This window comes from Sciurus vulgaris (assembly GCF_902686455.1).
Source record: "Sciurus vulgaris genome assembly, chromosome: 12".
Lineage (NCBI taxonomy): Eukaryota > Metazoa > Chordata > Mammalia > Rodentia > Sciuridae > Sciurus > Sciurus vulgaris.
In genome coordinates this window covers 85,648,262-85,673,010 of record NC_136473.1, presented here as the reverse complement: position 1 = coordinate 85,673,010, position 24,749 = coordinate 85,648,262, and the positions used below count along the sequence as shown (strand labels likewise).

At 34.2% G+C, this 24,749-nt stretch overlaps 2 protein-coding genes across 3 annotated transcripts in view; one reads left to right on the top strand and one right to left on the bottom strand.

Annotated features, from left to right (window-relative positions):
• CRB1 (crumbs cell polarity complex component 1) overlaps positions 1–24,749 on the top strand; it is a 198,153-nt gene that overhangs the window by 118,336 nt on the left and 55,068 nt on the right. For both annotated transcript variants that reach the window (XM_079107983.1, XM_079107982.1), the window contains one exon: positions 22,958–23,914. In XM_079107983.1, coding sequence (XP_078964109.1) covers positions 22,958–23,914 — 957 coding nt within the window. The remainder of the gene's footprint in view (positions 1–22,957; positions 23,915–24,749) is intronic.
• The window catches only part of F13B (coagulation factor XIII B chain), a 370,477-nt gene that overhangs the window by 315,064 nt on the left and 30,664 nt on the right, over positions 1–24,749 (bottom strand). The gene's annotated exons all lie outside the window — the stretch shown is intronic.

The window sequence follows — 24,749 nt, the reverse complement described above, 5'->3', positions numbered from 1 at the left end:
GTCTTTTACAATATAGACATAGTTAGGCCACAGGCAGGAAAAACTGATGAAAATGTAAACCCACATGCAAAAGAGACACAGGCATGAACACAAGACAAAAAATAGGATTGCTTTCTCAATATTTAATTTTACCTTCTAGAAGTAGTCATGGAAACTAATATTTATATTGTTATAAATACATATTGAAGAAACTCTATGCTTTCTTAAAGAGACATTTGCTGCTGGTAAATAACAACTTCACTATCCCAGCCTCTACTATACACTAGGTGGGAAATCCACAATTAGAAATCAGTGGAGTCAGCAACACCATAGCCAGAGAAGGACTGGCTACTTTGCTCAGGAGCTAGTACTTGTAGTTAAATAGCTAAGCTGATTTCAGTTTTACTTCACAAATTTAGATGAACGTTCCAGCTACTCTCAGCACCACTGATCATTTGAAAAGTGGGCATTTTTCCAAAGGATAAAAAATTCATTATTTAAGGGGTGAACCCTATAAGGGGAAAATATTCACTAATATTTTAACAGAAAGAATCTAGGGATTTACAGGATTTACAGGACTTGAATGATCAAACTCTTAACATAAAAAGTATTGAACAAATAGTTCAAGCTAATATGATAGATCAGGTTTCACCCAATGTAATTTAAAATGTTTGTGTTATGATATATTTTTCCAATCAAAGCTTATTATAAACTCTACTTCCATCAGCAAGAATAGAATTTTTATGAAGATTAAGTCACATTCATCTGGTATTTTACTTTATTTTTTCCAGACTGCTCAACTTTATAAAATGTTTCAATAAGCACTGAGAAAATAATAAAATAGGTAAATATATAGTTGCAGCTATTAAATTTTTTTTCAAAATTTTTAATAATAGTCTCCAGACCAACTTTAAGATCTCACTATATATAACTAGTACTTAAACATTCTTTCTTAAAATTCCCACAAAATTTATAATGTTTTGAGTAAGGGTTATATACATGAGTGTGTGTGTATGTGTGTGTGTGTGTGTGTGTGTGTGTGTGTGTGTATACATGCTATGCATATTATGAAAGTATTTTTATACTAATTAAAATATTATAATTATGTATTGATTTATATGATGATAATATAAACAAATTATACAATTATAAGTGAATTCCATTAACAAATTCTAATAATCTTTAAATCGCTTTTATGCCATTCCCTTTCAAGGAATCTTTCCTCATTTCAGTTTTATTAGAGTCGTTTTCAACATAGGGACTGTACTTCTGATCAATGACATGATTAGCCGTTAGTCTCTATTTCTCCAGATGTAGAGACAACATTTCTATTCAGCAGGGGATCTAAACCATTCACAGAAATCCTATTTTACACCAGAAGAGTGAATATATTTGGTTGAAATGAGATTTGGTATCTCTAAGACTTATCCCTGTGTTTGATGCCTGGGTTAGTTCCTAAGGCAACTAGAGAAATAAATAAGTCTGACTCACTAGAAAGTCGAGGAATGTTTACACCGTTTAGTTTTTATGTCAGCCTTGGGATGTGGTTATTAATTACTACCAGCCTCATAGGGAGAAGGAAGTTTGGATCTCGGGGCTTAAGTGACTTACCTGAACATTGAAAAAAAAAAAAAAAGCCTGCAAAAATATTATTAATATCAATCTAGTAATCTATAAAAAGGATAATACGTTAAGACCAAATGGAATTAATCTGGGAATGTTCATTCATTTAGTTCAATCAACACTAAAAATTCAATTAACACAATTCACTGTAATAGAATGAGGAAGAAAATTCAAGTAATCACTTCAATAGCTACAGAAAAATACACTTAACAAAATTCAAAATCCATGCATGATTAAAAACTCTCAGCAAACTAGGAAATCAAGGAAATTTCCTTAGTCTGATAATGATCATCTATATAAAACCTAGAGCTAACATAATAATGGTGACTTAAGTATTTTCCCCCTAAGATCAAGAATAACACAAAGATATCCATGCTCAGTACTTATATTCTACACTGTATTGTGTTTCTAGTCAGTGAAACATGGTAAGAAAAAGGAATAACAATCATACAGATTGGAAAAAATAATTAAAACCCATCTATTAACAGGTGGTATGATTGTTTAATAGAACTAATGAGTTTAAAACGTGGTCACAGGATACAAAGTAAATATACAAAGTTAATTGTTTTTACATACTAGCATTGACCAATTTAAAACAAAAACATTTTAAAAGTATCATTTAAAATAGTCAACACACACACACACACACACACACACACACACACAAAACCCTGAAATAATTAGGTATTAATTTAATAGAATAGTTAAAACATCGACATACTTAAAACTACAAGATACTGAAGAAAGAAATCACAGAAGCCAAAATAAATGAATTATATGCCATGCTCATTAATGGAAAGATTCAGTGTTGTAAAAATATCACTTCTCACAAATTCCATCTATGCCTTCAATGTAATTCACATAAAAATACCAGGAGTGATTTTGTAGAAATTTGACAAATTGATTTTGAAATTTATATAGAAAACTAGGGGAAATTGAATACTCAAAGTCAATTTGGGAAATTAAAAAAAAGAAAAGAATTGAAGGACTCATATCACTTGAGGCAGGGTCATCAAAATATTGTAGTACTGGCAAAGGATAGATAAAGACAAATGGAACAACAGTAAATGCAGAAATAGGCTCACGCATACATGCTTCATTCGTTTTTAAAAAGGTATAAAGTAAATTAGTGAAGAAAAGATAGACTTTTCAATGAACAGAGCTAGAATACTGCATACACCATACACAAGCATTTAAAATGGACTGCAACCCAAATTCACATCATATGCAAAACTAACTGTATTAAATTCTTAGATTTAAAGTAAAACTTAAGACTATCAAACTCCCCAAAGTGAACAGAAAAATCTCTTTGGTTTTGGGCTTGGCAAAGATTTCCTAAGTTGAACACAATAAGTGCAAACTATAAAAGAAAATTTGATAAATTGCACTTCATGGAAATAAAAAAAAATCTGTTCTTTGAAAGACACTGTTAAGAAAATAAAACAACAAACCAGAGACTTTGAAAGTATTACAAAACATATATTTTCTTACATACTGGAATCCAGAATATTTAAACCCTCACAACTCAATCATGTAAACTAATTAGTTTAAAAATACACAAAAGATTTGACTCAATCAGTCAAATAAGATGGCACATCAGTCCATAGAGATGCTCAACATCATGAAAATAATGAGATTCCATTACAAACTATTAAAATTTTGCCTATCTCTATATTCATGTAATAACTGACATCAAGCACTTGGTGGGGATGTAGAACACTCTGATGCTTTGGTTTTGGGGATGTAAAATGGAAAACAGTTTGGCAGTTTTTTAATAAAAATATCCTTCCTATCAGACCCAGCAATACCACTCCTAATCCCTAGATATTTACCCCCCAAAACTAAAAACACATCTACCCAAAACCTGCATATGTATTATTATCACTTCTTCAATAACAATTTTAAAAACCTGTTAACACCTCAAATTTCCATCATTTGGTAGTGGATAAACTTCTAATGTTCTTAAAATAGAATACTATTCAGCAATACAAAAATCTGAATTATTGACACAAGCAACAACAAAGATGAATTTTGACATTCTAGAAACAGAAAAGAGATAAAAGTTGCCAAGACCTGGAATTAGGCCCTGGCATTGACAGCAGGGAGAATGAGAACACATTTTGGGAAGAAGGAAATGTTTCATATTCTGATTGTGGTGGTAGCAGCTGCGTAGTGTTTACATTTGTACACTTAATACAGATGAACTATGTGTGAACTATGTCTCAGTAAACTTGACTTTAAAAAGTGGAAGGCACCTGTGCCTCTCCTGTCTGAGAGATGTTCATCCTAATCCCACAGTCTCACTCTTTACTTGGTTATAATTTGGATTCTGTCTCCACCATTGTAGTAAAACTAATTTTGTCAAGGTCAATAATAACATTTTGACTGCAGAATTCACTTTTGGTTCTTATGCTTGAATTCTCACAGCATTTGTTGCTACCAATAACTTCTTCCTTTCAATGCTTTCTCCTTGCCTTCCATAATACTGATCTCTCCTATTCACATTTTCTTAGTTTGTTGCAGAGGCTCCTTGCATGTTAAATATTGACACATCTTAGAATTTCACATTTAGCCTACTTTCTCATTTGCTGTTCATCTATGTGTCTTTCATTTCAAAGACAAAGTTGAGCATTTTAATCAAAGGGATTGCATCTGCACTTAGGGTACTTACTTGGTACCAAATGGAGGGTAGATTTGAAAAAGTCAAAACAAAAGGAAGGCAGATTAGATTTGGAGATTAGATGCAGAAGTGATGGAGATTCAAGTTAGACACCGACTGTGGGACTTGGAAGAGATATTTAGAGTTCTCATCAACAGAGCTTAGAGATGTCTTCAACACAGCAAGAGAAAGAGAAGCAATTCTTATATGAATAACAAAAATTATGGTCAATTTCTGCAATTTGAATAATGGTGGAGTCATTCAGCAAGTCAGCAAATAATGTGAAAGAACAGGTTTTAGGGATAAAGTGATAATTTCAGACCGGAACATACTGAACTTGATAAATTTACCAAGAAAGTAGTTTTTTAAAAAAATTATTCTGTATTCCAGGAAAGAAGTTGAGGAATTTTATATATTATTCCATTTGAAGAACATTCTGGAAAGGGCAAAATTTCAGAGACAGTAAAGAGATGGACATTTGCCAAGTATTGGGGGCAGAGGATGGTTGTGTGTGTGTGTGTGTGTGTGTGTGTGTGTGCGCGCGCGCGCGCATGTGTGTGTGTGTGTGTGTGTGTGTGTGAGAGAGAGAGAGAGAGAGAGAGAGAGAGAGAGAGAGAGAGAATATGATACATATCTATTTACTTTTTCTGGAGTCAGGAAACATTCAAGTATCCATGCATTTCTACATGTTGTTTACTCTCCTTGAAATCTCTTTCCTCTGCTGCTTTCAATTCATCTTCCAGGTCATGATTCAGATGTTATCTCCTCAAGGAAATCTTTGATTTACCTCATATTCACCCTCAACCCCTCCTGCTATGTAATTAGATTTGTATCTTTTGCACATTATAATGCCACATTCAAATGGCTCTAGCTGTTATGTGCCAGGCTATATGGGCAATGACCAAACAGATTCCATTTTACCAAACAGACTCTATGTCTTATAAGAAGTGCTTCTCCCATCAGGAAACTCTCCCTCTGCCATCCTGATCCTGCTTAGCACACCTTGCTTAGAAACACAAATGTTTCTGTTCCTCTTATACAATGTAAAATTGTTCTCTTTTGGGTTCCCATTTTTCTTGGATAATGTACCCTGTCAGAGAATGATTGTCTAGACCTTAGTAACCATTCTTTAACTTATACTTCACTAGGGTTGTTTTGACCCACTTCCCCTTCTGCTTATGATTTTAGACCTCGTGATATTTGTTTGCAGTTTTGAATCACAGCAACGGCCACTTATGATTAATGTGGTTTGGGACTATAAAGGTGTGCTCTAGCCCTTGGAGGGAGTTGAGCAGTGTAGGCTTGCAGTCTGCCCTTGTCCAAGCAGCTGGGGGCCAGCCAGCTGGTCAGTAAAGATGACCCTGTCTCCTGCTTTAAGATCAATTAGAGGATTTATTGCAATCGCACCATAACATAACAGATGAAGCTCTTAGACTACTTGAATACAATGGTTGGTCAGTTTAACTACATTTTTGTTCAAAATATTGTGAGTTTCTTAATATCTTTCATCTTTGCAAACCCATTGCCTGGACCACAGGAAATGATCAAAGAGGAGGGCAGTTTTACCCAATCAGTGAAACCCATGGCTTAGGTAATCAAATAGATCTGAGTTTTAATTCTGACTTTTCTATCTACTAGTCTGTATTCTTGGTTAACTTATTTAATCTCTTTGAGTTTAGGTCTCTATAAAACAGAGTACCCCTCGTGGACCTGCAGAGACAGCTCCACTTGGAGGCTCCTTCCTGTAGGTGTTGCAGGTTTTCACCCTGGAGGGTTGTTGGATGGAGGCTGTCAGTTCCTTGAAGGCAGGGGCTTCTCTAATAAAGGAAATTTGATTGAAGTCATCAAGAGAGAGTCTCCTGACAAGAGGGAAGTCATGATCTCTGTGATTGAACACAGAAGTGATACGTCTAAACTTGGCCAGATTCTATTGATTAGAAGCAAGTTACTAATTCCGCACAGACTCAAGGGGAAGGGCTCACACAAGGGTGTGAATGTCGGGAGATGCGCATCTTGGGGGCCAAGGAGAAGCCGCCAAGTACATGTGAGGAGTCAATAAAACCCCAAAGCTAGCGCAAGGCCCGCTACAGAGCAAGTACTCAAAGAGCTCCTTCCATCCATCCAATGGATGATGAACTAATCATGAACTAGTCAAGGGTTCTGCAGTTAACCTGAGTTGCCACTAGATGGTGGTGTGTCCTTCGTAGCATTTTGCTTTAAAGAGGGCACAGAGATTTTGAATATAGGAGCCACAGGAAGCAAAAAGAGCATTTTGTAAAATGATAAACAAAGATACTTTTTAAAAGCAGAGACATTAAGCATCCAAATAAACCTTTTGAATCCCTATTGCAGTTATATGATCTATTGTACGTTATTTTTCTAGAATTAACTATAAGCTATGCAAACAAACAAAAAAACCCCCACTCCTTGCTTTTATGTACCAGATTTTTCAGATACCCAGACGCGATTTTTTTTTTTTTAAATTAACTCTTAGATATTTAGAAACTTATGTATTTTGATTTTTAAATATAATGCTTATCATATTTTCTAATCAAAATAAAACTCATTGTAGAAAATTTGGAAAATACAAAAAAAGAAAAGAAAATTAAAAAGCAATCCTAATCCCACACTTAGGAATAGTTTGGTATGTTTCTTCATAATTCTTTTTCTTTTTTCCTTCTATCTCCCTTTCTTTCCCTTCCACAACACACATACTGAAGTGAAAATTGTGTTTATATATAGCTTTGTATCTTACTTTTATCACATAACATCACATGACCATTTTTGCACTCCCTAAAACATTTTATAAAAACATAATTATAGTGGACTGTGTACTCTGAGGATAAACCTCTAGTTTTGTAAATCAGAGATGAAATTTAAATGAAGCAATTTGATGAATGAAAAGGGCCTTCTGAATTCAGTGAACAGAGATTCAAATGAGAACTCTGATATTTGCCAAACCTGTGAATTTAACCTAACTGAAGGTCAATTTCCACTTCCTCCCCCCATGAGACAACTCAGTAGCACACAAGACACTATCCTTTTGGAGATCACAAAGATTTTAGGAATTGTGTGCAGATAACAGGGAAGAAGTCCAAATATATATTCACAATATAACTTCAGATAATTCTATTTTTAATTTTTTGAGAAACCATCACATGTATTCCATAGTGGTTGTACCATTTTATATGCCCATTAGCAGTGAACCAGAATTCCAATTTCTCTTTATCCTTGACAATGCTTGTTATTTTCTGGTGTTTTTATAGTAGCCATCCTAACGGATGTAAAGTGGTATTTCATCATGATTTTGATTTGTATTTCCTTTAATAAATTATAAACTTTTAAATTTATAATAGTGTTCGATTTACAGAAGTATTGCAAAGATAATACTGAGAATTCTCTTACAGCCCTCACCCATTTTCCTTTATTACTGACATTTACATTTAGTATAGTACATTTTTCCCAATTAAAAAACCAGTGTTGATACATTACTAACTAAAGTCAACCTTCATTTAAAGTTTCTGAGTTTCTTCCTAATTTCTTTTTCTTCTCCAGGATTCCATTACATGTAGTCATATCTCCTTAGGCTCATCTAGGCTGTAATAGTTTCCCAGATTTTACTTGTTTCAAAGACCTGGACAGTTTTGAGGAGTACTTGTCAGATACATAGAATGTTCCTCAACTGGGATTTTTCTGGTATTTTTCTCATGATGAGACTGGAAAATGTGCTTTTTTGAAGGGAAAACACAAAGTACCTTTCTTATCATATCAAAGTGGTAGACTGTTCAGTAAGTTTTTCTCTCTGCTGTGGCTAAAAGATCTGACTAGAACAATTTTAAAGGAAGAAAAGTTTATTTGAGGGCTCACAGTTTTAGTGGTCTTAGTCCACACCGTAGAAGGCTGGCTCCATTCCTCCTGGCTCAAGGTGAGGCAGAACATCATGGTGAGAGAGTGTGGCAGAGGGAAGCAGCTTGCATCATCAGGAAGCAGAGAGAGACTCCACTTGCCAGATACAAATATATATCCAAATTCACGCCCCAATTCCCACCTCCTCCAGCCACACCCCACCACTTCAGTTATCACTCAGTAAATCAATCCTGATCAGGGGATTAAATTACTGATTGAGCTAATACTCTTACAACCCAATCATTTCTCCTCTGAACCTTCTTGCTTTATCTCACACGTGAGCTTTTGGGGGACACCTTACATCCAAACCGTAACTATCAATGCGACTTACCATGTTGATGTAACCTTGAGCACAGGTTTCAGAGGTAGTGTTTGTGAGGTTGTTTTTTTTTTTTTTCTTTTTAATTCAACCCCTAAAATCTGATTTGGTATTAGCTTACTAGTACTATTGCTTACTAGTACTATTGCTGCAATATAAATAATAAGGTTAGTATATAATCATCTCTTTTGGATAATCTTAAATTTAGATGCTGAATTTGTACTACCTTTATGATAGTGCATTCAATTTTCTTTTTCTGGAAGACATACTCTAGCATGAGAATCCTGGATCTTTTTTTGTTAAAAACCATTTGCAATATTTCTCCTACCTGTCATATTTATGTGTTCTATTTGTTATAAATAGAACATGTTTTATATAAAAATGATCAAAACTGGTGGCTTAATTTTTCCTGCCCCTCAAATTACACATTTTTTTCTGATTTTCAAATATATTACTATAAGTTACAAATAGTATTTTGGCATATTTTAATTTTCTTTGTATCTGTTTTTATAGTCTTTTTTAATTTGTGCTTAATCTAAAAATTTGTTTCCTGAGCAAGTTTTTCAACCATTTATTTATGTTTTTTCCTCTAATAGTTCTAATAGTTCTTGAATCTTTCAATCCCACTGTCAATTTTGTTTCATCATTTATTAATTTCTGGTTTTATCTTCATTAACATTTCTGCTAATCCTTTCTTTTTTCAGATACAAAGTTAAAAATTTGAACGATATTTATATTCATTATATTTTATGACTTGCTTTTAAATTCAGCTTTAGTCATATTAAACGTTTTCATACATTATTTTTGCTATTCAATTTTGAGAATGAGATGGACGTCTTTGCCCTGTGTACGTGTATGATTACACAAATGGTATGAATCTACACTGTGCACAACCATAGAAATGAAAAGTGTACCCCATTTGTGTATAATAAATCAAAATGCAGTCTGTAAAAATAAAAAAAAAATTGAGATAGTAGATATGTAAGAGACTATTATTTATCTTCCAGTGAAGGCATTTTTGAGTTTTGGTTTAAAGATTTATTATTATTTTACATAATTCTTTTCACTTTTGTCAGACAGCTATCTATAAGGTTTAAAACTGTATATTTTCTTTGCATTCAGGTTTATACTCATGCTATCAAAATGTCTATCAAATAAAGATTACCTTTTATTTCTAGTATTTATTAATCAATATGGATATGCATTGTTTTTCTCATTATGCTAATTATATTTGCACATGCTAATATTAAAGTTACATATGCTACTATTTAATAAACAATATATGTATACTGTTTTATTCCTTTTGTTAATTAAATCTACATGTGGTCAAATTCTTTTATTTTTTCTAGCTGCCAAAATACCAGTGTTATAGATCTGTTCATTTCTTAATTGTATATTTAAAAGTTTTTTTTTCTAGCTAGGAAAAATTCTATATTTTCTCTTTATATATTTTAATAAGTTTAAATTTGCCTTATGAAAGATCATGTCCATTGTGTTCTTTCATCTACTTTAGGATATGTTGAGTCTTCTAAATCTAAATCTTGTTGTTTTCATTAGTTGGAGGGAATTCTCAGGCATTATATCTTCCAACATTGCCTTTTCCTTATTTTCTTTATCTTCTCTTGCAACTTCAATTAGATGGATGTTGATTCTTACTATTATATCTTCCATGACTCTTCATTTATCCCCTTTACTTCCTGGTCTCTTTTAGGCAAATCCTGGAAATTCCTTCAGATCTATCTTCTTTTTTCAGTAATTCCCTTGTTGTTTGTGTCTAATTCATTATTTAATTCACAATGGATTTCTTATTCCAATAATTATATTTTTTTTACTTCCAGAAGTTCCTAGTATTTAACCTTTCTAAAATATTTTGCTTTTTTGTCCTATAGTTCTTCCTTTTTAAAAAAAACTTTTATTTTTTAAAAGCTAATATGTGCATTAGAGGAAGCAGGAAAAAAAACATAAAAAAGCAAAGAACAAAATCATCCACAGTCACCAGCTTGTTGGACATGTGCTTCTAGGTCTTGTGTGTACTTATTGTGTACATACAAAACATCCTATTCTGTGTGATTGAGATCATATGGTGCACATCATGTTTTCCCATACATCCTGCCTTTCCTGGGGACAAAAATTTCACAATAGACAAAAATGACAATAGATTTCCTCAAGATATAGTATTGGCAGAGTTACAATTAAAACACTGCATTCCCTTAATGCTTGAGCCTTCTTATTTTCATGTTTTTATTTAAATAATGTTTGAACATTCCGCTATATGTAATCTGTGTTGTTTCTGATATATATTCATAATTCTGTGCTTCTTCATTTTTTGGTAATTTTTATTATGATCTCATATTCCTTGGAATTTTGTCTTGGGAATTATTTGATGGCTGGGGTTAAATTATTTTCCTCCAGAGAAGGTTTGCATTTCTTTGCCAGTTGCCTGAGATCCACTCTAAATTTTTGACTTGTTATACAGTAGCCTCAATTCAGGATCAATATGAAAATTCATATTAGTAAATAGGAATCCTCAGGGAAATTTATGATTTAATTGGGCATAGCCAAAATGAATACCTATCACTACTTCATGCCTTTGGGTAATATAAATCTATCATGCAAACAAAGAGAGCACAACTGTACATAAGGGTGGAATCTTAGAATGGATTGTTTGTCTTATTTGCACTGCAAAGTTGATCTTCTCTGGTTCACTTAGAACCATAAAATGAAACTCTAGTCTACACCATGAGGACTCAGCAGATAGATACTCAAAGGTAATGACAGTTTGTTTGTACTACACTCTGAAAAGTGTGTGCTATATGTTAATCTAATATTAGATGTACTATATTAGAAAGGTATTTTTAGGTCTTTTTCTTAAAGTTTTAGTCTACCTAACAGTCAGTAAGCAAAATTGTATATTTATTCTGTAGAGTCTGTGGATTTTATCAATATAAGATATTTCTTATTCCAGCTTCATACCTTTTACTTTATATTCTACTTGGTCTGCATGGAGTATTTTCCTTCCTGAATTTTTGTTTTTGCCTCACAAATTGCTGCCTCATAATAATTTTAATCTTTTAGTTTGTAATGCAGTTTTTGAATCTTTGCCTTCTACTGGTGACTTTGACCACTTATATTTATTTTTATAACGATTGTTTTGTCTGGCTTATGTCTTCATTTTCTGTTTTGTTGATTTTTATTTTTTGCCGTATGTCGCTTTTATTTGGTATATTCATTTGTGGGTTTTTATCTTCACTGTCTTCATGGAATTTTTCATGTTTGGCTTTCATTAAATCATTTCCAAATACTAGTTTTAAAAATGTTTTAACCTGTGTTCCCCTAATTATCAAGGTTAAAATGAAGTCATATTGCTTTGGGTTGCTCTATCTGTAGGACAAGGAACTGAGCGTGTTTTTATAAATCTCCAGGCTTTCTACTCTAGCTTGGTCTTTGTTAACATACTCATGAGTCTGGGAACAGATTATTGTCATACAACTATTTTTTTACAATTTGAACTTTCATTTTGGAGAATAACTCTGGACAATTATCGTATTTTATGATCTTTGCAAAATGACTTAAACAAAGCTTCAAATTCACTAACCATATTTACTAACTATGCTAGGGAATAGTCAAAACCTAGCCTCAGATCTATTTGGAAGACAATTCCTGTTCAGTTCCTAGTAGCTGGTAATCACTTGTAATAAACTGAAGTGGGATCTCACCTATTTCATGGATTCTTTAGACAATGGAACACAGGCAAACCTGGATTCCCGCCAGGGGTTTTGTCTTTTAGAGTGTATCTCCTATAGCTCTTCTGGGTTGCATTATACAAAGTCCTCTGTCTTTACTTTTGCATTGTTATTCCCTACAAGCTGCCATTTTTGACATGCAGGGAAATATCTGACAGATATAAGTGTAACAAAATGGTCCTTGGACACTGCCAGATCCGAATTTAAATTCTGACTCTGCAGTTTCTAATTTTCTGGAGTTTTATAAGCTCTATAAGATCTAATTTATTCAACTTAATATCAATCTCACTGTGAGGTTGTGAGAAATAAATCATGCTATAAAATACTTAGCAGAGTGACCTACGCACAGTACCTACTTATAGCCATAGCTATCGTTAATAATGCATTCAATATTCTGCATATTTTAATTAAATAGCTTTTAGAATTCATATTTATAAAAGACATTTTAACATAAATTCACATTTCAAATGGTTCTTTCAGTCGCCAAATTTTAAAATTAGCAAGATTTTTACTTTTTTAACAAATGTCAAATTCAAAACATTAAGAGAACTATCATTGCTCTCTAGTTTTGTAGAACTTTTAATTTCCAAAACATTTGCAAATTACTTTATTCAATTCTCACAACACCACCTACAGGTGGACAGTACCAAAGTACTCACTCTACTCAATGACTACTGTAGGATTACACATTCAACTGGAGTCATTACTGGAACATTAGACCTAGAAAAACCTTCTCTCTCTTCCATATCTATTGAATAAGTTTGTCAATTAATATATGGAAAATCATTAAAGAAGAATATGTCAATCTATGTTATAATATGCCCAAAATTTTAATCTTTCAAATGTACTAAGGATGCAATGGAAAATGAAGACAAAATTCAGAGGGATATTCTTTATTGTATTTTTAATAGTTTCTGTTCATTTTATGAAGGACATAATGAAATTTACTCTGTTAATAGACAACATATGGTGTGACCCACAATAAGTTAGAATCTTGAGGTTTTGGTCAAACAGTTTTTTTAAGGAAGAATTTTGGTGAAGTCATTTTAGTTTTCTGTTTGTTGTTTTTTTAATCAAGAAAACTCTATCAACTAATTTGTTCTGCAGACCACTGCCACTGGTTAAGGAGGGCTTAAATATCAACCCAAGACTGGTTCCTGAATTGACACATTTACCTGGGTAGTTGAATTCTTTACTCTGAGTTTCCTTCCATCAGAGTTTCATGGACCTTTTTCAATCAAGTATCTCTTTGGAAATTTGCTGAAATTTTATACTACACCTGAGAACTGTTAGAATTACTTGGAATGCTTGTAAAAATGTGGAATCTGGGCCCAATCCATGTTTACAGAATCCAGATTTCTAGAGATGTCTCAAGAATCTGCATTTCAAGTACACACCTCTACTAAGTAATTCTTATTATTTTACATTTTTAAAGAGTCACTAATATAAGTTATAAATTAGGAAAATGCAATTGCAATCATGAAATATTGTTAATATTTTCAAGTAACATATAGAACTTTAATATTCAATCATGGAGATTTTAGACATCTGTGAATGCCAGATTCACAATTCTAGCGTTAAATAAAGACTAGGTTGCCTTTCAGTGCATTAGGCTCTTCTTTTATGCATGAGGAAAGACCAAATGCATGTTCATTTTAATTTTGGAAATTGATGACAGTACTGTACATATTTACTCCAAAATGTACTTGTTATTCTGTATTATTTTATAGTATAGTATACAGTCTAAAATATTCCATTTAATATACAGTATTCATTAGTAATACATATACAGAAAGTAAAGATAGAGGCATTCACACTTAAAACTCTTACCAAGCAGTTAAGGAAAGCAAATCACAAATATTAAATGATAAACAGCAATACAGTGTTATCTCTGCTAGGGTCATGATGAGCCCCAGACGGTCCAGAACAAACAGGAGTGAGAGTTAGTTACCAAGGGGAGGCATTTTAGTGGAGGTAAGTACCACCTTAGCTGAGCCCTGAACAAAGTTGGAATTTTCAATAAGTGGAGAGCCAGAGAAAAGAGAGAGGGAAAGCTTTGAATGTGTTTTAATTTTTATTCTAGTAAAAATATGTTTTAATAGAGGCCACTTATGTAGTGGGCAGTGGAAAGTAATACTGAGGGATAAATAAAAGCCAGATTGTGGAGGGCCTTGACTGACAGGCAGGCCTTACCAGACCAGTAATTTACTTGGCCTTTGACATTATTTTTGTAGCTGTGCAGACGAAAATATTAATAAATTTGTGAGAAATGACAAACAGCACCACTAAAGAATGTAAAGCCCATTCTTACTATGGCAGAGAGAAAGCAAACATTATTTGGAATAGCAACACATCCAACCCAATACAAAGCAGGTTTTTGTAATTCACCATAACTTGAGTGTTTAATCATTCACTTTTGACAAGAAGAAGGAAAAAAGGACTAAGCAAGAGCAGAGCCGTTTCTGATGATTTACTGATCAAAGCCAATTAGGATGGTTCTGGTTGAACTCAGTTGAGTTTCTCTGAAATTACTTTTCAAAGTAACGTCAACAAGAGTGAGCATGTGCAATGCTTTGCTTCCTACGTGTTAGTCCATAAAATAACTAAAAATCATTTACCTATATCCACTGAGCTTCAGGATGACTTTTGAAGTGTAAAATCAAGGGAAATGTAGAATTGAATGCAAAACATTTTGCTATTTTGTCTTTCATATGAGGATGTCAGAATATCTTTCACAATAGGAGACTGGATGAAATTTTTCTCTAGTTTCAGTATTTATTTTATCTGAGCTAGAATTTGCTTATGAACAAATACCAGATCTAGAGTGTGCATGAATATGTCTCTACTATATTTTCAAAAATAGCATTATAATAAAGTAGAGCAAAAAATGAGGACTGAAGAAACAAACCATTCTTTATGTTATACACAAAATAAAATCTTATTATACAAAATAAATCACCAGTTTTCATATTTTTCTGGTATCATTAAGTTTGGGGGTGGCTCATAAAAGAGATTTGACAACACATTTTTATAATTTTATGAAAAATTTGTTTTCCCTTAAATACTTCACATTAAACTATTTCAAAAATATATTACTTTTTTTTTTTACATTTCAGGCTAGAAATGTTATAAACAATCTTGTGTATTATTGATGAGTCATACTTTCAATTATTATCCTATAATGTCTGGATATTGATTTTGCTCTTTTTTTAATATCTCTAAATGACTATACTTTTTTTTTTTTTTTTTTTTTTTTTTTTTTTTCTTTATTGATGATTGAACTCTGGGGTCCTCTACCACTGACCTACATCCTTAGTCCCCTCTCTCTCTCTCTCTCTGTTTCTGTCTCTCTCTCTCTCTCTGTCTTTCTCTTGCTCTCTCAGTTTTTATTGAGATAGGGTCTGGCTGTTGCTGGGATTGGTCTCCCACTAGCCCAACTTGTGATCCTCTTGCCTCAGCCTCCCAAATTGCTGAGATTATAGGCAAGCACCACTTCTCCCAGCAATGACTCTCTGTTGTATATTATTTTAGTCCAGCTCATCATATTATTTTCCTTGGAGGCACTACAATGTAAAGGAAAAAAGTCTCATCTCACAAGTCAGGCAGTCTGGGTACCAACCTTGCACAGTTTCATCACCTGTGAAATGAAGGTAGCAATGCACTCTTCGTTATTTCTTGAAAATTTTCAGTGGTCACATACATAAAGCCCTTATTGCACTGCCTGAATCAGATTTGGGAGTCACCAAGTGCTAACATCTTCCACTCATGTTCACTGTCTAGCTCTCAGCTGTCATTTCTTGTAGCTGAAAAATTACACAAAAGTTGTCCCTTCTCCTTTTCCTTAGCTGACTCTTTGCCACTGAAAGTTGAGATATTTGATAATTAAGCTTATTTTAGTTGTGTCTAGAATAACAATAAGTGACAAACAAGAACCTGAGGCAAGAGTCAACTTTGCAATCCCTATTTGTCAACATAGGTTTTTTTTTTTTTTGTTTTTGTTTTTCCTAGCACATATCTTGGTTCTTGAATATGTGCAGAAAGGTGGGGACACTTATGGTGAATGACCTCTGGAAAAGTGAAATGTGACCATCATCAACACAGAGTACATTGTGGGCACCATGAAACCTAGCTCTATTCATGGAGGGAGGGGATCATGGCAAGATAAGCAGTATTTATAAGCATTTGGAACCACAGGCTTTGAGCAATTGCCTCATTTAAATCCTCATAACAGGCTTCTAAGCAAATTATTCTTTATAAATTTAAAAAATTACTATACAATTATGGAGTTGGAGGCTCTTATAGTCAGTATTCTCCACTTAAAAATTTTCTGTTATTATCTATTGAGAAATTATGCATTTATGTACAATACTTAGAAATTATGATGGCATCTCAGGATTGGAAAAAATCAGTAGAAATCATTGAATTCTACAATTTACCCTTTATTAAATTTCTACTGCAACATCCATGCTAACAGGTAATCCTTTCTGAATTTGTACATCTTCAATGTCAGGAAACAGACTGTTTCCCAAGACATCTGATTCTATACTTGGTCAGCCTACTGTATTTATGGATATATTTGACATCTTATGGCATCTTACCTTTAGTATCAGTTTTCACAGATGGGACTAAAATAACCACAAAATTTGATGGGATGAACATTCAGCCATATGAAGATCTGTCTGATGACCAGTGGTATTTTCTTTTCTTCAGGTTAAACATCCCATTTCCTTCAATTTCTCTTTCACATGATTTCAAGTAAACTTTTTTTCAGATTTTTTTTACCATGTGTGTATTTTTATCTCTTCCTATTAAAATAAAAATATTTGCATGTAAGATATAAAGTTAGAGATTGCACTTTCCTTTTCCCTAGATGTTATCATTCTCCATGACAGCCCCATTACTGCAAAAAAGATTTGGAAGTCACATGAATTACTATGGCTGTATAGTTCAATGATAGGTTGAGATAATATACACAAAAGTAAGCCAGTCATGTACCCTGTGCATGCCTCTAAGCCTAGCTACTCAGGAGGCTAAAGAAGTAGGTTCACAAGTTGAAGACAAGCCTGGTGAGACCACCTCTATATAAAATTTTAAAAAGGGTTGGGAATAAACCTCAGTGATAGAGCACCTCTGGGTTCAAGCCCCAGTACTGAAAAACAAAAATAAAGAAGATAATATAAGTAAACCATAAACTACAGTATAATGTCAATAATTATTATCCATGGTTGTTATGTTTATTGTCAATTGAAATCCACATGTCTCCACCTGATAAACTGACTCCTCCACCCATCTCATGGTTGCTTAATCTCAGGTAGAAAGTGGTAACTATTCTCTTCCCTTCACCAACATGGTGTGTGCACTTGATTCCATTCCTTTACATGTGCGCTCATAAGACTTTCAGGATCAAGAAATTCCATTCTAAGAAACAAAAGTAAAATTACCCCTTCCCCCAAAAGATTCAGATGAAAACTCATGATAAAATGAGTTACAATAAAACAAGATCCAAGAGGAGATGTTGGAGAACCAAGCCGGGTCTATAAGGAATTGCATACTATATGGCTTATATTTTTATGCTATATTAAGGTCACTACTATCTAAATAATTTCTTTCTTTGTCTCTGGATGGTTGGTTCAGTAAAAAAATATGTGAAACCTCTGTTGGAGAAGAAGAGTCAATTTTTCTCCTCAACCCATGGAAAACTGTCTCCATTAGCCAACACAAGAACCTTGATTTGCCTGCACAATGCCTATCCTATTCTGTTTTTCTTATTCTATTCTCTTCTCTTGCTCCCATCTCCTGTTCATTTTCCTCTTCTCCTTTTGTAAATTATTGTAATCAGATATATAGACTAAATTACATGTGTTCGTGTAGTTTATTAAGGTTTGGGTATATGCACACGTGCTAAAGTTCTCATTTTCTTTCTTTTTCAATTTGTCACCATGCTGTTCAGCTTTCCTGCCTTATCACCTGGTTTCCGTCACAACTTAGCTGACTTCAGTTACATGGACAATTTTTAAACTCAAATGCTACCTCAGGATAAATTTAGAATGGGTTACCTTTTACCACAGATGTTACAGTAGAAATATAACATAAATGACTACCTCAGGGTAAAATTATTACCCCTCTCAGGTTACATGTTTATCTTTTCTGAGGATTCCAAGAGACAAAGTCTCAACCTAAAGCAATTGTTTTCGTGGTAAGAATTTGAGGCCACTCTGGTAGTTCTGGGATGTAATTTCTCACTTGGCACTGACCATAGGTCTTCAGGTCTCCCTTCTCAGAAAATGTAGATAAATAAGGAAACAAATAGAAATTCAGGCACCAATTACTCTAAGAGGTTCTCAAACGTTACACATTCAAATTATTCCATTTTATAGAATGAAATGGCACTTGATTTCAGAAGAGTATAGTTATTCTTTCACACAGGGTGAAATTTAAGTGAGCAACATCTATGCTCAGTTTCAGGACTTCTGGGGATACCACCCTCCATAGATGCTCAGGTCACATAAAATGATGTCGTATTTGCATATAATCTACATATATCCTCCTGCACACTTTAAGTCATTTCTAGATTACTTATAATACCTAATACAACATAAATGTTATTTAAATAGGGGTTATACCATATTGCCTAAGGAATGACAAGAAAATAGTCTGTACATGTCAAGTACATGCACAATTTGTTAAATGTTTTCGATTAAATATGCAGATGTGAAACTTGCAGAGGACCAACTAGAACTCTTGCCACAGTCTGAGTTGATGAAAGCCCCTACTCTTTTTCCCATAATTTTTCTTCTCTCCATTTCCTGCGCAGATCAATAGTTTTGAAGTTACCATGAATTTCTTAACCACTAAACAAAAGCAAAACAGAAAAAATAAAAGTGAAAAACCAGCATTTCCATTATTGTGAAGAAAAGTAAAATCTTGCCCTAATTTTCCATCATAGAAGTTGCTCAAAATAGCAGCCTGTGTTTAGATTCCTCGGAACTCAGTTTTTTTTCATAATAATAGTTTCCTTCAGTGTTGTGATCAGATTAACATTCACTAGTGTGATTTGTAAAGGGGAGGTACCATGTATTAAGCACAGATTGGATCTAAGAATAACAAGTGTTATTCTTAGTGGCACAAATGAGTCTTAGACTAAGCCTGGCTGATCCTGCTTGGGAGTGATGAGTCAAAACTGAGTCCTCTCACTTGCCACCAGAGGGGAAGAAAGAGTCATTGAAGAACAAGCCCAGACTTTTGCAAATGGTACAAAATCACCAGAAATTTGCTCTATCAACCTTGTAGGTGTGAGGTTGGGTTTTCCTCCTCTTCTTAGGAACATGTTTGGAGCCAGGACACATGGTTTTCGTATTTTAATGGCGATGCTCATAGGTAATCTGTTCTTTTCTTATTACTTATGTATAAGATAATTAGTGCCATCATTACAGTTTTAGGATTCTTATTTGGCAACTATTGTTTAATGTTATAATGGTATTACTATCATGTGAAAAGTAGAACAGTTGAGTAGGGGAAAGTGGATATTACCTATGCATTGGTTTTTATATTTAATTTAATATTGAATTTATTTATTGAAATGAAGAAAATACTTTGATCAAATACAATACATCAAGAACAAACTTGCTTTTTTATGTCTTGTAGAAATAACATTCTATCAAATGACACTGATTATAATTTCAAAAGTCATTTTCCTATCCAGTGATGTTTATATTAAACATAAAGTCTATGTTTTATCCATTAATACAATTTATTCTGATTAATGTATGATATATACCAGGTATTAGGGATTTTTCCCTATCATTATTTTTTAAGTACAGTGTTATCATAGAATCAGAACTAAAAGAATCTTAGTAAAATAAAATAAAGTGACAGTTTCTAGTTAATTAAATTGATTCCATATAAACAAAATAATAATAAGCTTCAAGTAACATGTCTCTCAGTATAAATACTTGGAAATAAACAACAAATTGATAGTCAACTAAAATATCCAATTAAGATGACCAAATGGCACCTATAATCCCATAAATATTGCCTAATCCTTTTGTTTTGTTGACAGTAGAGCTTCTCTTTGTCCAGACAGTCGAATAACCAATGAAGGGATTTTCAATCTGTTTTCCTACTTTTACTTTACTGAGTTCCTTAGATAAATATGTTGGATTTTATTTTACTTCAAAGATGTCAATAGAATTGATTTTTTTATAAAGAAAGAACATAAATCACCATTATCATCTTACTTTTCAAATTGTTTATTGTTCTTGAGACATCTGACCTTAATACAGGCTTTCTTTTCTGTTGTTGTTGTTTTAAGGATGACAGAATTTAAAACTAGCTTTCATAATATATATATATATATATATGTATATATAGATATATAGATATAGATGTGTGTGTGTGTGTGTGTGTGTGTGTGTGTGTATTTGGTAGTTGTTTTGTGGAAGATCAAGCGTAAGAATTACAGGAAAATAATCTAGTAGTAAACAATAAAAAAAGCCCTACCATCTTATTTGCTGGTGAAATATAAATGAAAAGGAGCTATAAATTGTGAAGAAATAAGCAATAAGCATCCTATTTCAGACCCTAATAGAATTCTGTGTGGACAATTTTAATCGCTGCCTAGAGCGTCTTTCTGTCTCTAGATTCTTTTCACTTCACTCTGTTACATATCCCTGTGGGACTGGTCTTTATGAGAAACCACATTGGTCTTCTATCCAACAAATACCCCATTGTTTCCCATGGTCAGAAAAAAATAAATGAGTAAATAAATAAAAATAAAACAATAAAAACTTTGTCAGTTCCCAGACTTCCAGTCCAGCTACATCGAACCTTTCCAACTTGATTTTCCTTCATAAATCCTCTTTGCCAACCAAATTGTCCAACTCATTGTCACCTCAAAATGCCTAGAACTTTTCTTCCACCAAAGAGTGTTTTTATTCACTTCTTTGTACATAATGACCCTTTCAATCTGACTCATACTTGAAACTTTGTGAAATATTCTCTAAGGTTGCCTGAGTTTGATCTTCACATATTATCTACACCAATTGTGAGCCTACTACCTACAAGGTATTTTCATAAATACGCATTTTGTCATTCCATTATGTCATCAGCATATTGAGGCTAGGTCTATAATCTTCTATTTTGCATCTTCCACATGCTCTGTGAGTAGGATACGGATCAAGTGTTTTATAAATTTGAGAGATGATAAATTGAAGGGTCAACGAAGGGTACCAAAGTGAGTTATGAGAAACATCAAAATATAGTCACAATAATACACGTGATAGATTTCAGGAGTTTGAACTATTTACACTCATTTCAAGGTCATGTAAAGATTCTTGAGAGGTAGTTTGAAGCAGTGGGTCTATAGGGAGATTTCCTTGAAGAGACCATGTTTTGAATTGTATAGCACCCCTCAAAGTTAGAATTAGAAGCTACATTCTAACCCCAAGCAAAAGAAGCAAAATAAGACTGTGTCAAGAACAATTTCAGTGTCCCTTAAACATGGGGTGGGTAAAAAAATCATCAATTTAAACTTATCTCTCCACCTGCTTAAGGAATCTAAATATGAATGGGTGTGACTGGTAATCTGAGGTAGCAGGAAAGAGATGGTGAGCAAATTCCTGCTGTGCTGTGCTAGAAATTGAATGTGCCCCCATCCCGAAACTACAGGTCAAAGGTAGAGGAATCCTGAGGTTCAGGTGGGGAATGCATGGTAGGTAGGAATATTAGTGGATGAACCATGTAAAAGGGAACCTTTCCAACATTCCCTCAGGTGAGGGAATCGGGATGAACAGAGAGAGCTGGTGAAGAAGGAGTCAAATGCCTGTAAACCAATAGCTGTGGGGTGGAGAGAGAAGGGAACTGTAAGAACAGCCAGTCACAGGAAAGCTCAGGCCTCCCTTCCTTCTGGCCCCTGCAGGAACAGAGCAGAAGAGGCTCCAAGGAACTCAGAAATAACCCTAGAGCAAATATGAACTTTAAGGACGCTCCAGGCTCAGCGAACATGGATCGTACTATATTAGCTCCTGTCAGGTGAAAAGTCCCTTGGATTCCTTTCCCCTTCTTTTGTCCACAAACTGTAGTCTGCTAGGGGCCAGAACACTTAGAAGTTTAGAGATGGGGCCAATAGAGGAGCAGAAACAGAGGGAAGAGGTATCCAGGTGTTCCTTTAAGACAGCCTGAGGTCGACCTGTCAGAAAAAGAAATTTATGTTATTGTGCATTGCATTGAGACTTTTGGTCATTATTTGTGACTGGCTATTTTAATTGCTGTGTGTTTTTAAAAAAATGATCATGACTCTTATGCAAGGGTGAACATAAAAATTCAGTCTCCTGGCGATATTACCCAGAAGCAGGGCACACCTTCCCTCTATTAGATACGTTAACAATGGAGTGGGAGAAAACCAATAGTATTTTGATTTGGTAATACCTCACTAATTGTGCAATATTCCTCCTAATTAAAAATTATTGGTAGTTTGACTCAATCACTGTAATCAACAAATGATCTATTTCTACAGAAAGAATTCAAAGTCTACCATGAACGCTCTACTCTTCACAATGTATGTGGAATGGTAAAATTGATATTAGTTTTCCTCAAGAACTATGTTTTATTCCTTTATAGTTTTAAACTTGAGCTAACTCTAAACTGGGAGATTATACATGAAAATTATGTGAAATTTCTATTTCCAATCTGAATATATCTATTTTTAACCTGTTATTTATTATTTAACAGGAATTCACTGTGAAGAAGACATCAATGAATGTTCATCAAACCCTTGCCAAAATGGTGGTACTTGTGAGAACTTGCCTGGGAATTACACTTGCCATTGCCCATTTGATAACCTTTCTGGAACATTTTATGGAGGAGAGAACTGTTCTGACATTCTTCTGGGCTGCACCCATCATCCATGTCTAAATAACGGACTATGCGTCCCTCACTTCCAAAATGACCAACATGAATTCAGCTGCCTATGTCCACCTGGATATACTGGGTCACTTTGTGAAACTGTCACCACACTTTCATTTGAGGGCAATGGCTTCCTATGGGTCACAAGTGGCCCACATACAGCCAAGGACTCAGTTTGTAACATAGCCTTCAGTTTTCAGACTGTTCAGCCAACAGCACTTCTTCTTTTCCGAGGGAACAGGGACATGTTTGTAAAGATGGAGTTGCTAAGTGGCTACATTCACTTGTCAGTTCAAGTCCATAATCAGTCAAAGGTGCTTCTGTACATTTCTCACAACACCAGTGATGGACAGTGGCATTCAGTGGAGGTAATATTTGCAGAGGCTGTGACCCTTGCCTTAGTCAGCAGCTCCTGTACAGAGAAATGCATCGCTAAAGCTCCTTCTCCATTTGAAAGGAATCAATCAATATGTGCTTTTCAGAACTCTTTTTTGGGTGGTTTACCAGTGGGAACAGCCAGCAATGGTGTCACTTTGCTTAACAGCTATAATATCCCATCCACGCCTTCGTTTGTAGGCTGTCTCCAAGACATTAAATTTGATTTGAATCCCATTACCTGGGAGAACATTTCATCGGGCTTGTCATTAAACATCAAGGCCAACTGCCTGAGGAAGGACTGGTGTGAGAGTCAACCTTGTCAGAATAGAGGACGCTGCATCAACTTGTGGCTCAGTTACCAGTGTGACTGCTACAGGCCCTACAAAGGTCCCAACTGTCTGAGAGGTGAGAGGGGCTGGGTGCCCAGGAGTGCTGTGCCTCAGAGAAGAGCAATCACAAGAACAGCTGTGCTGTTACTGAGATGAAGCATAACAACCCTCGGGACTTAGGCTGTTGTTTGTCCACTAATGAGAAAAAAGAAGAGTACGGGGCTGTGTATTCGTTTTGAGTGGATTCATAGGATAGCTGAGTTTCACTCAGTCAGAAATGTAAAACAATGAGCAGATAGCTCCTATTCAAATCAGTTTTCATCTTGTTTGTAAAATGCTCTTAGAATTTTATCATTTGAGCCAGGCACAGTGGCACATGCCTGTAATCCCAGCGGCTCGGGAGGCTGAGACAGGAGGGTAGAGAGTTCAAAGGTGGCCTCAGAAATGGTGAGGCACTAAGCAACTCAGTGAGACCCTGTCTCTAAATAAAATACAAAACAGAACTGGAGATATGACTAACCGGTCAAGTGCACCCCTGCCTCCAAAACAAAAAAAAGAATTTTACCATTTGTTGCATATCAGAAATTTGCTGTAAATCTCATTTGTAAAAGAAAAAATCTTTGGAAAAGGACTTTTAGTTACAAAACTAGTCAATACCATCTATTAGCACAATATCTTGTGATTAATAGATTCCCAGTAAATATTCACTCCCTTAGTCTCCTTTCTATGCAATTCATACTTGCTCCAAAACCATATTTAAGTTTAGCACTTTAACAGAGCAATAATTTCATGCAAAGTGACAAAAATAAGTTTTGTCAGAATTGCATTGGATAAAACAGATAGAGGTCTTACAGGAGAAAAAGGAAAAAAAAAAGGAAGAAAGAAAAAGAAAAAAGAAGAAGAGGAAAAAT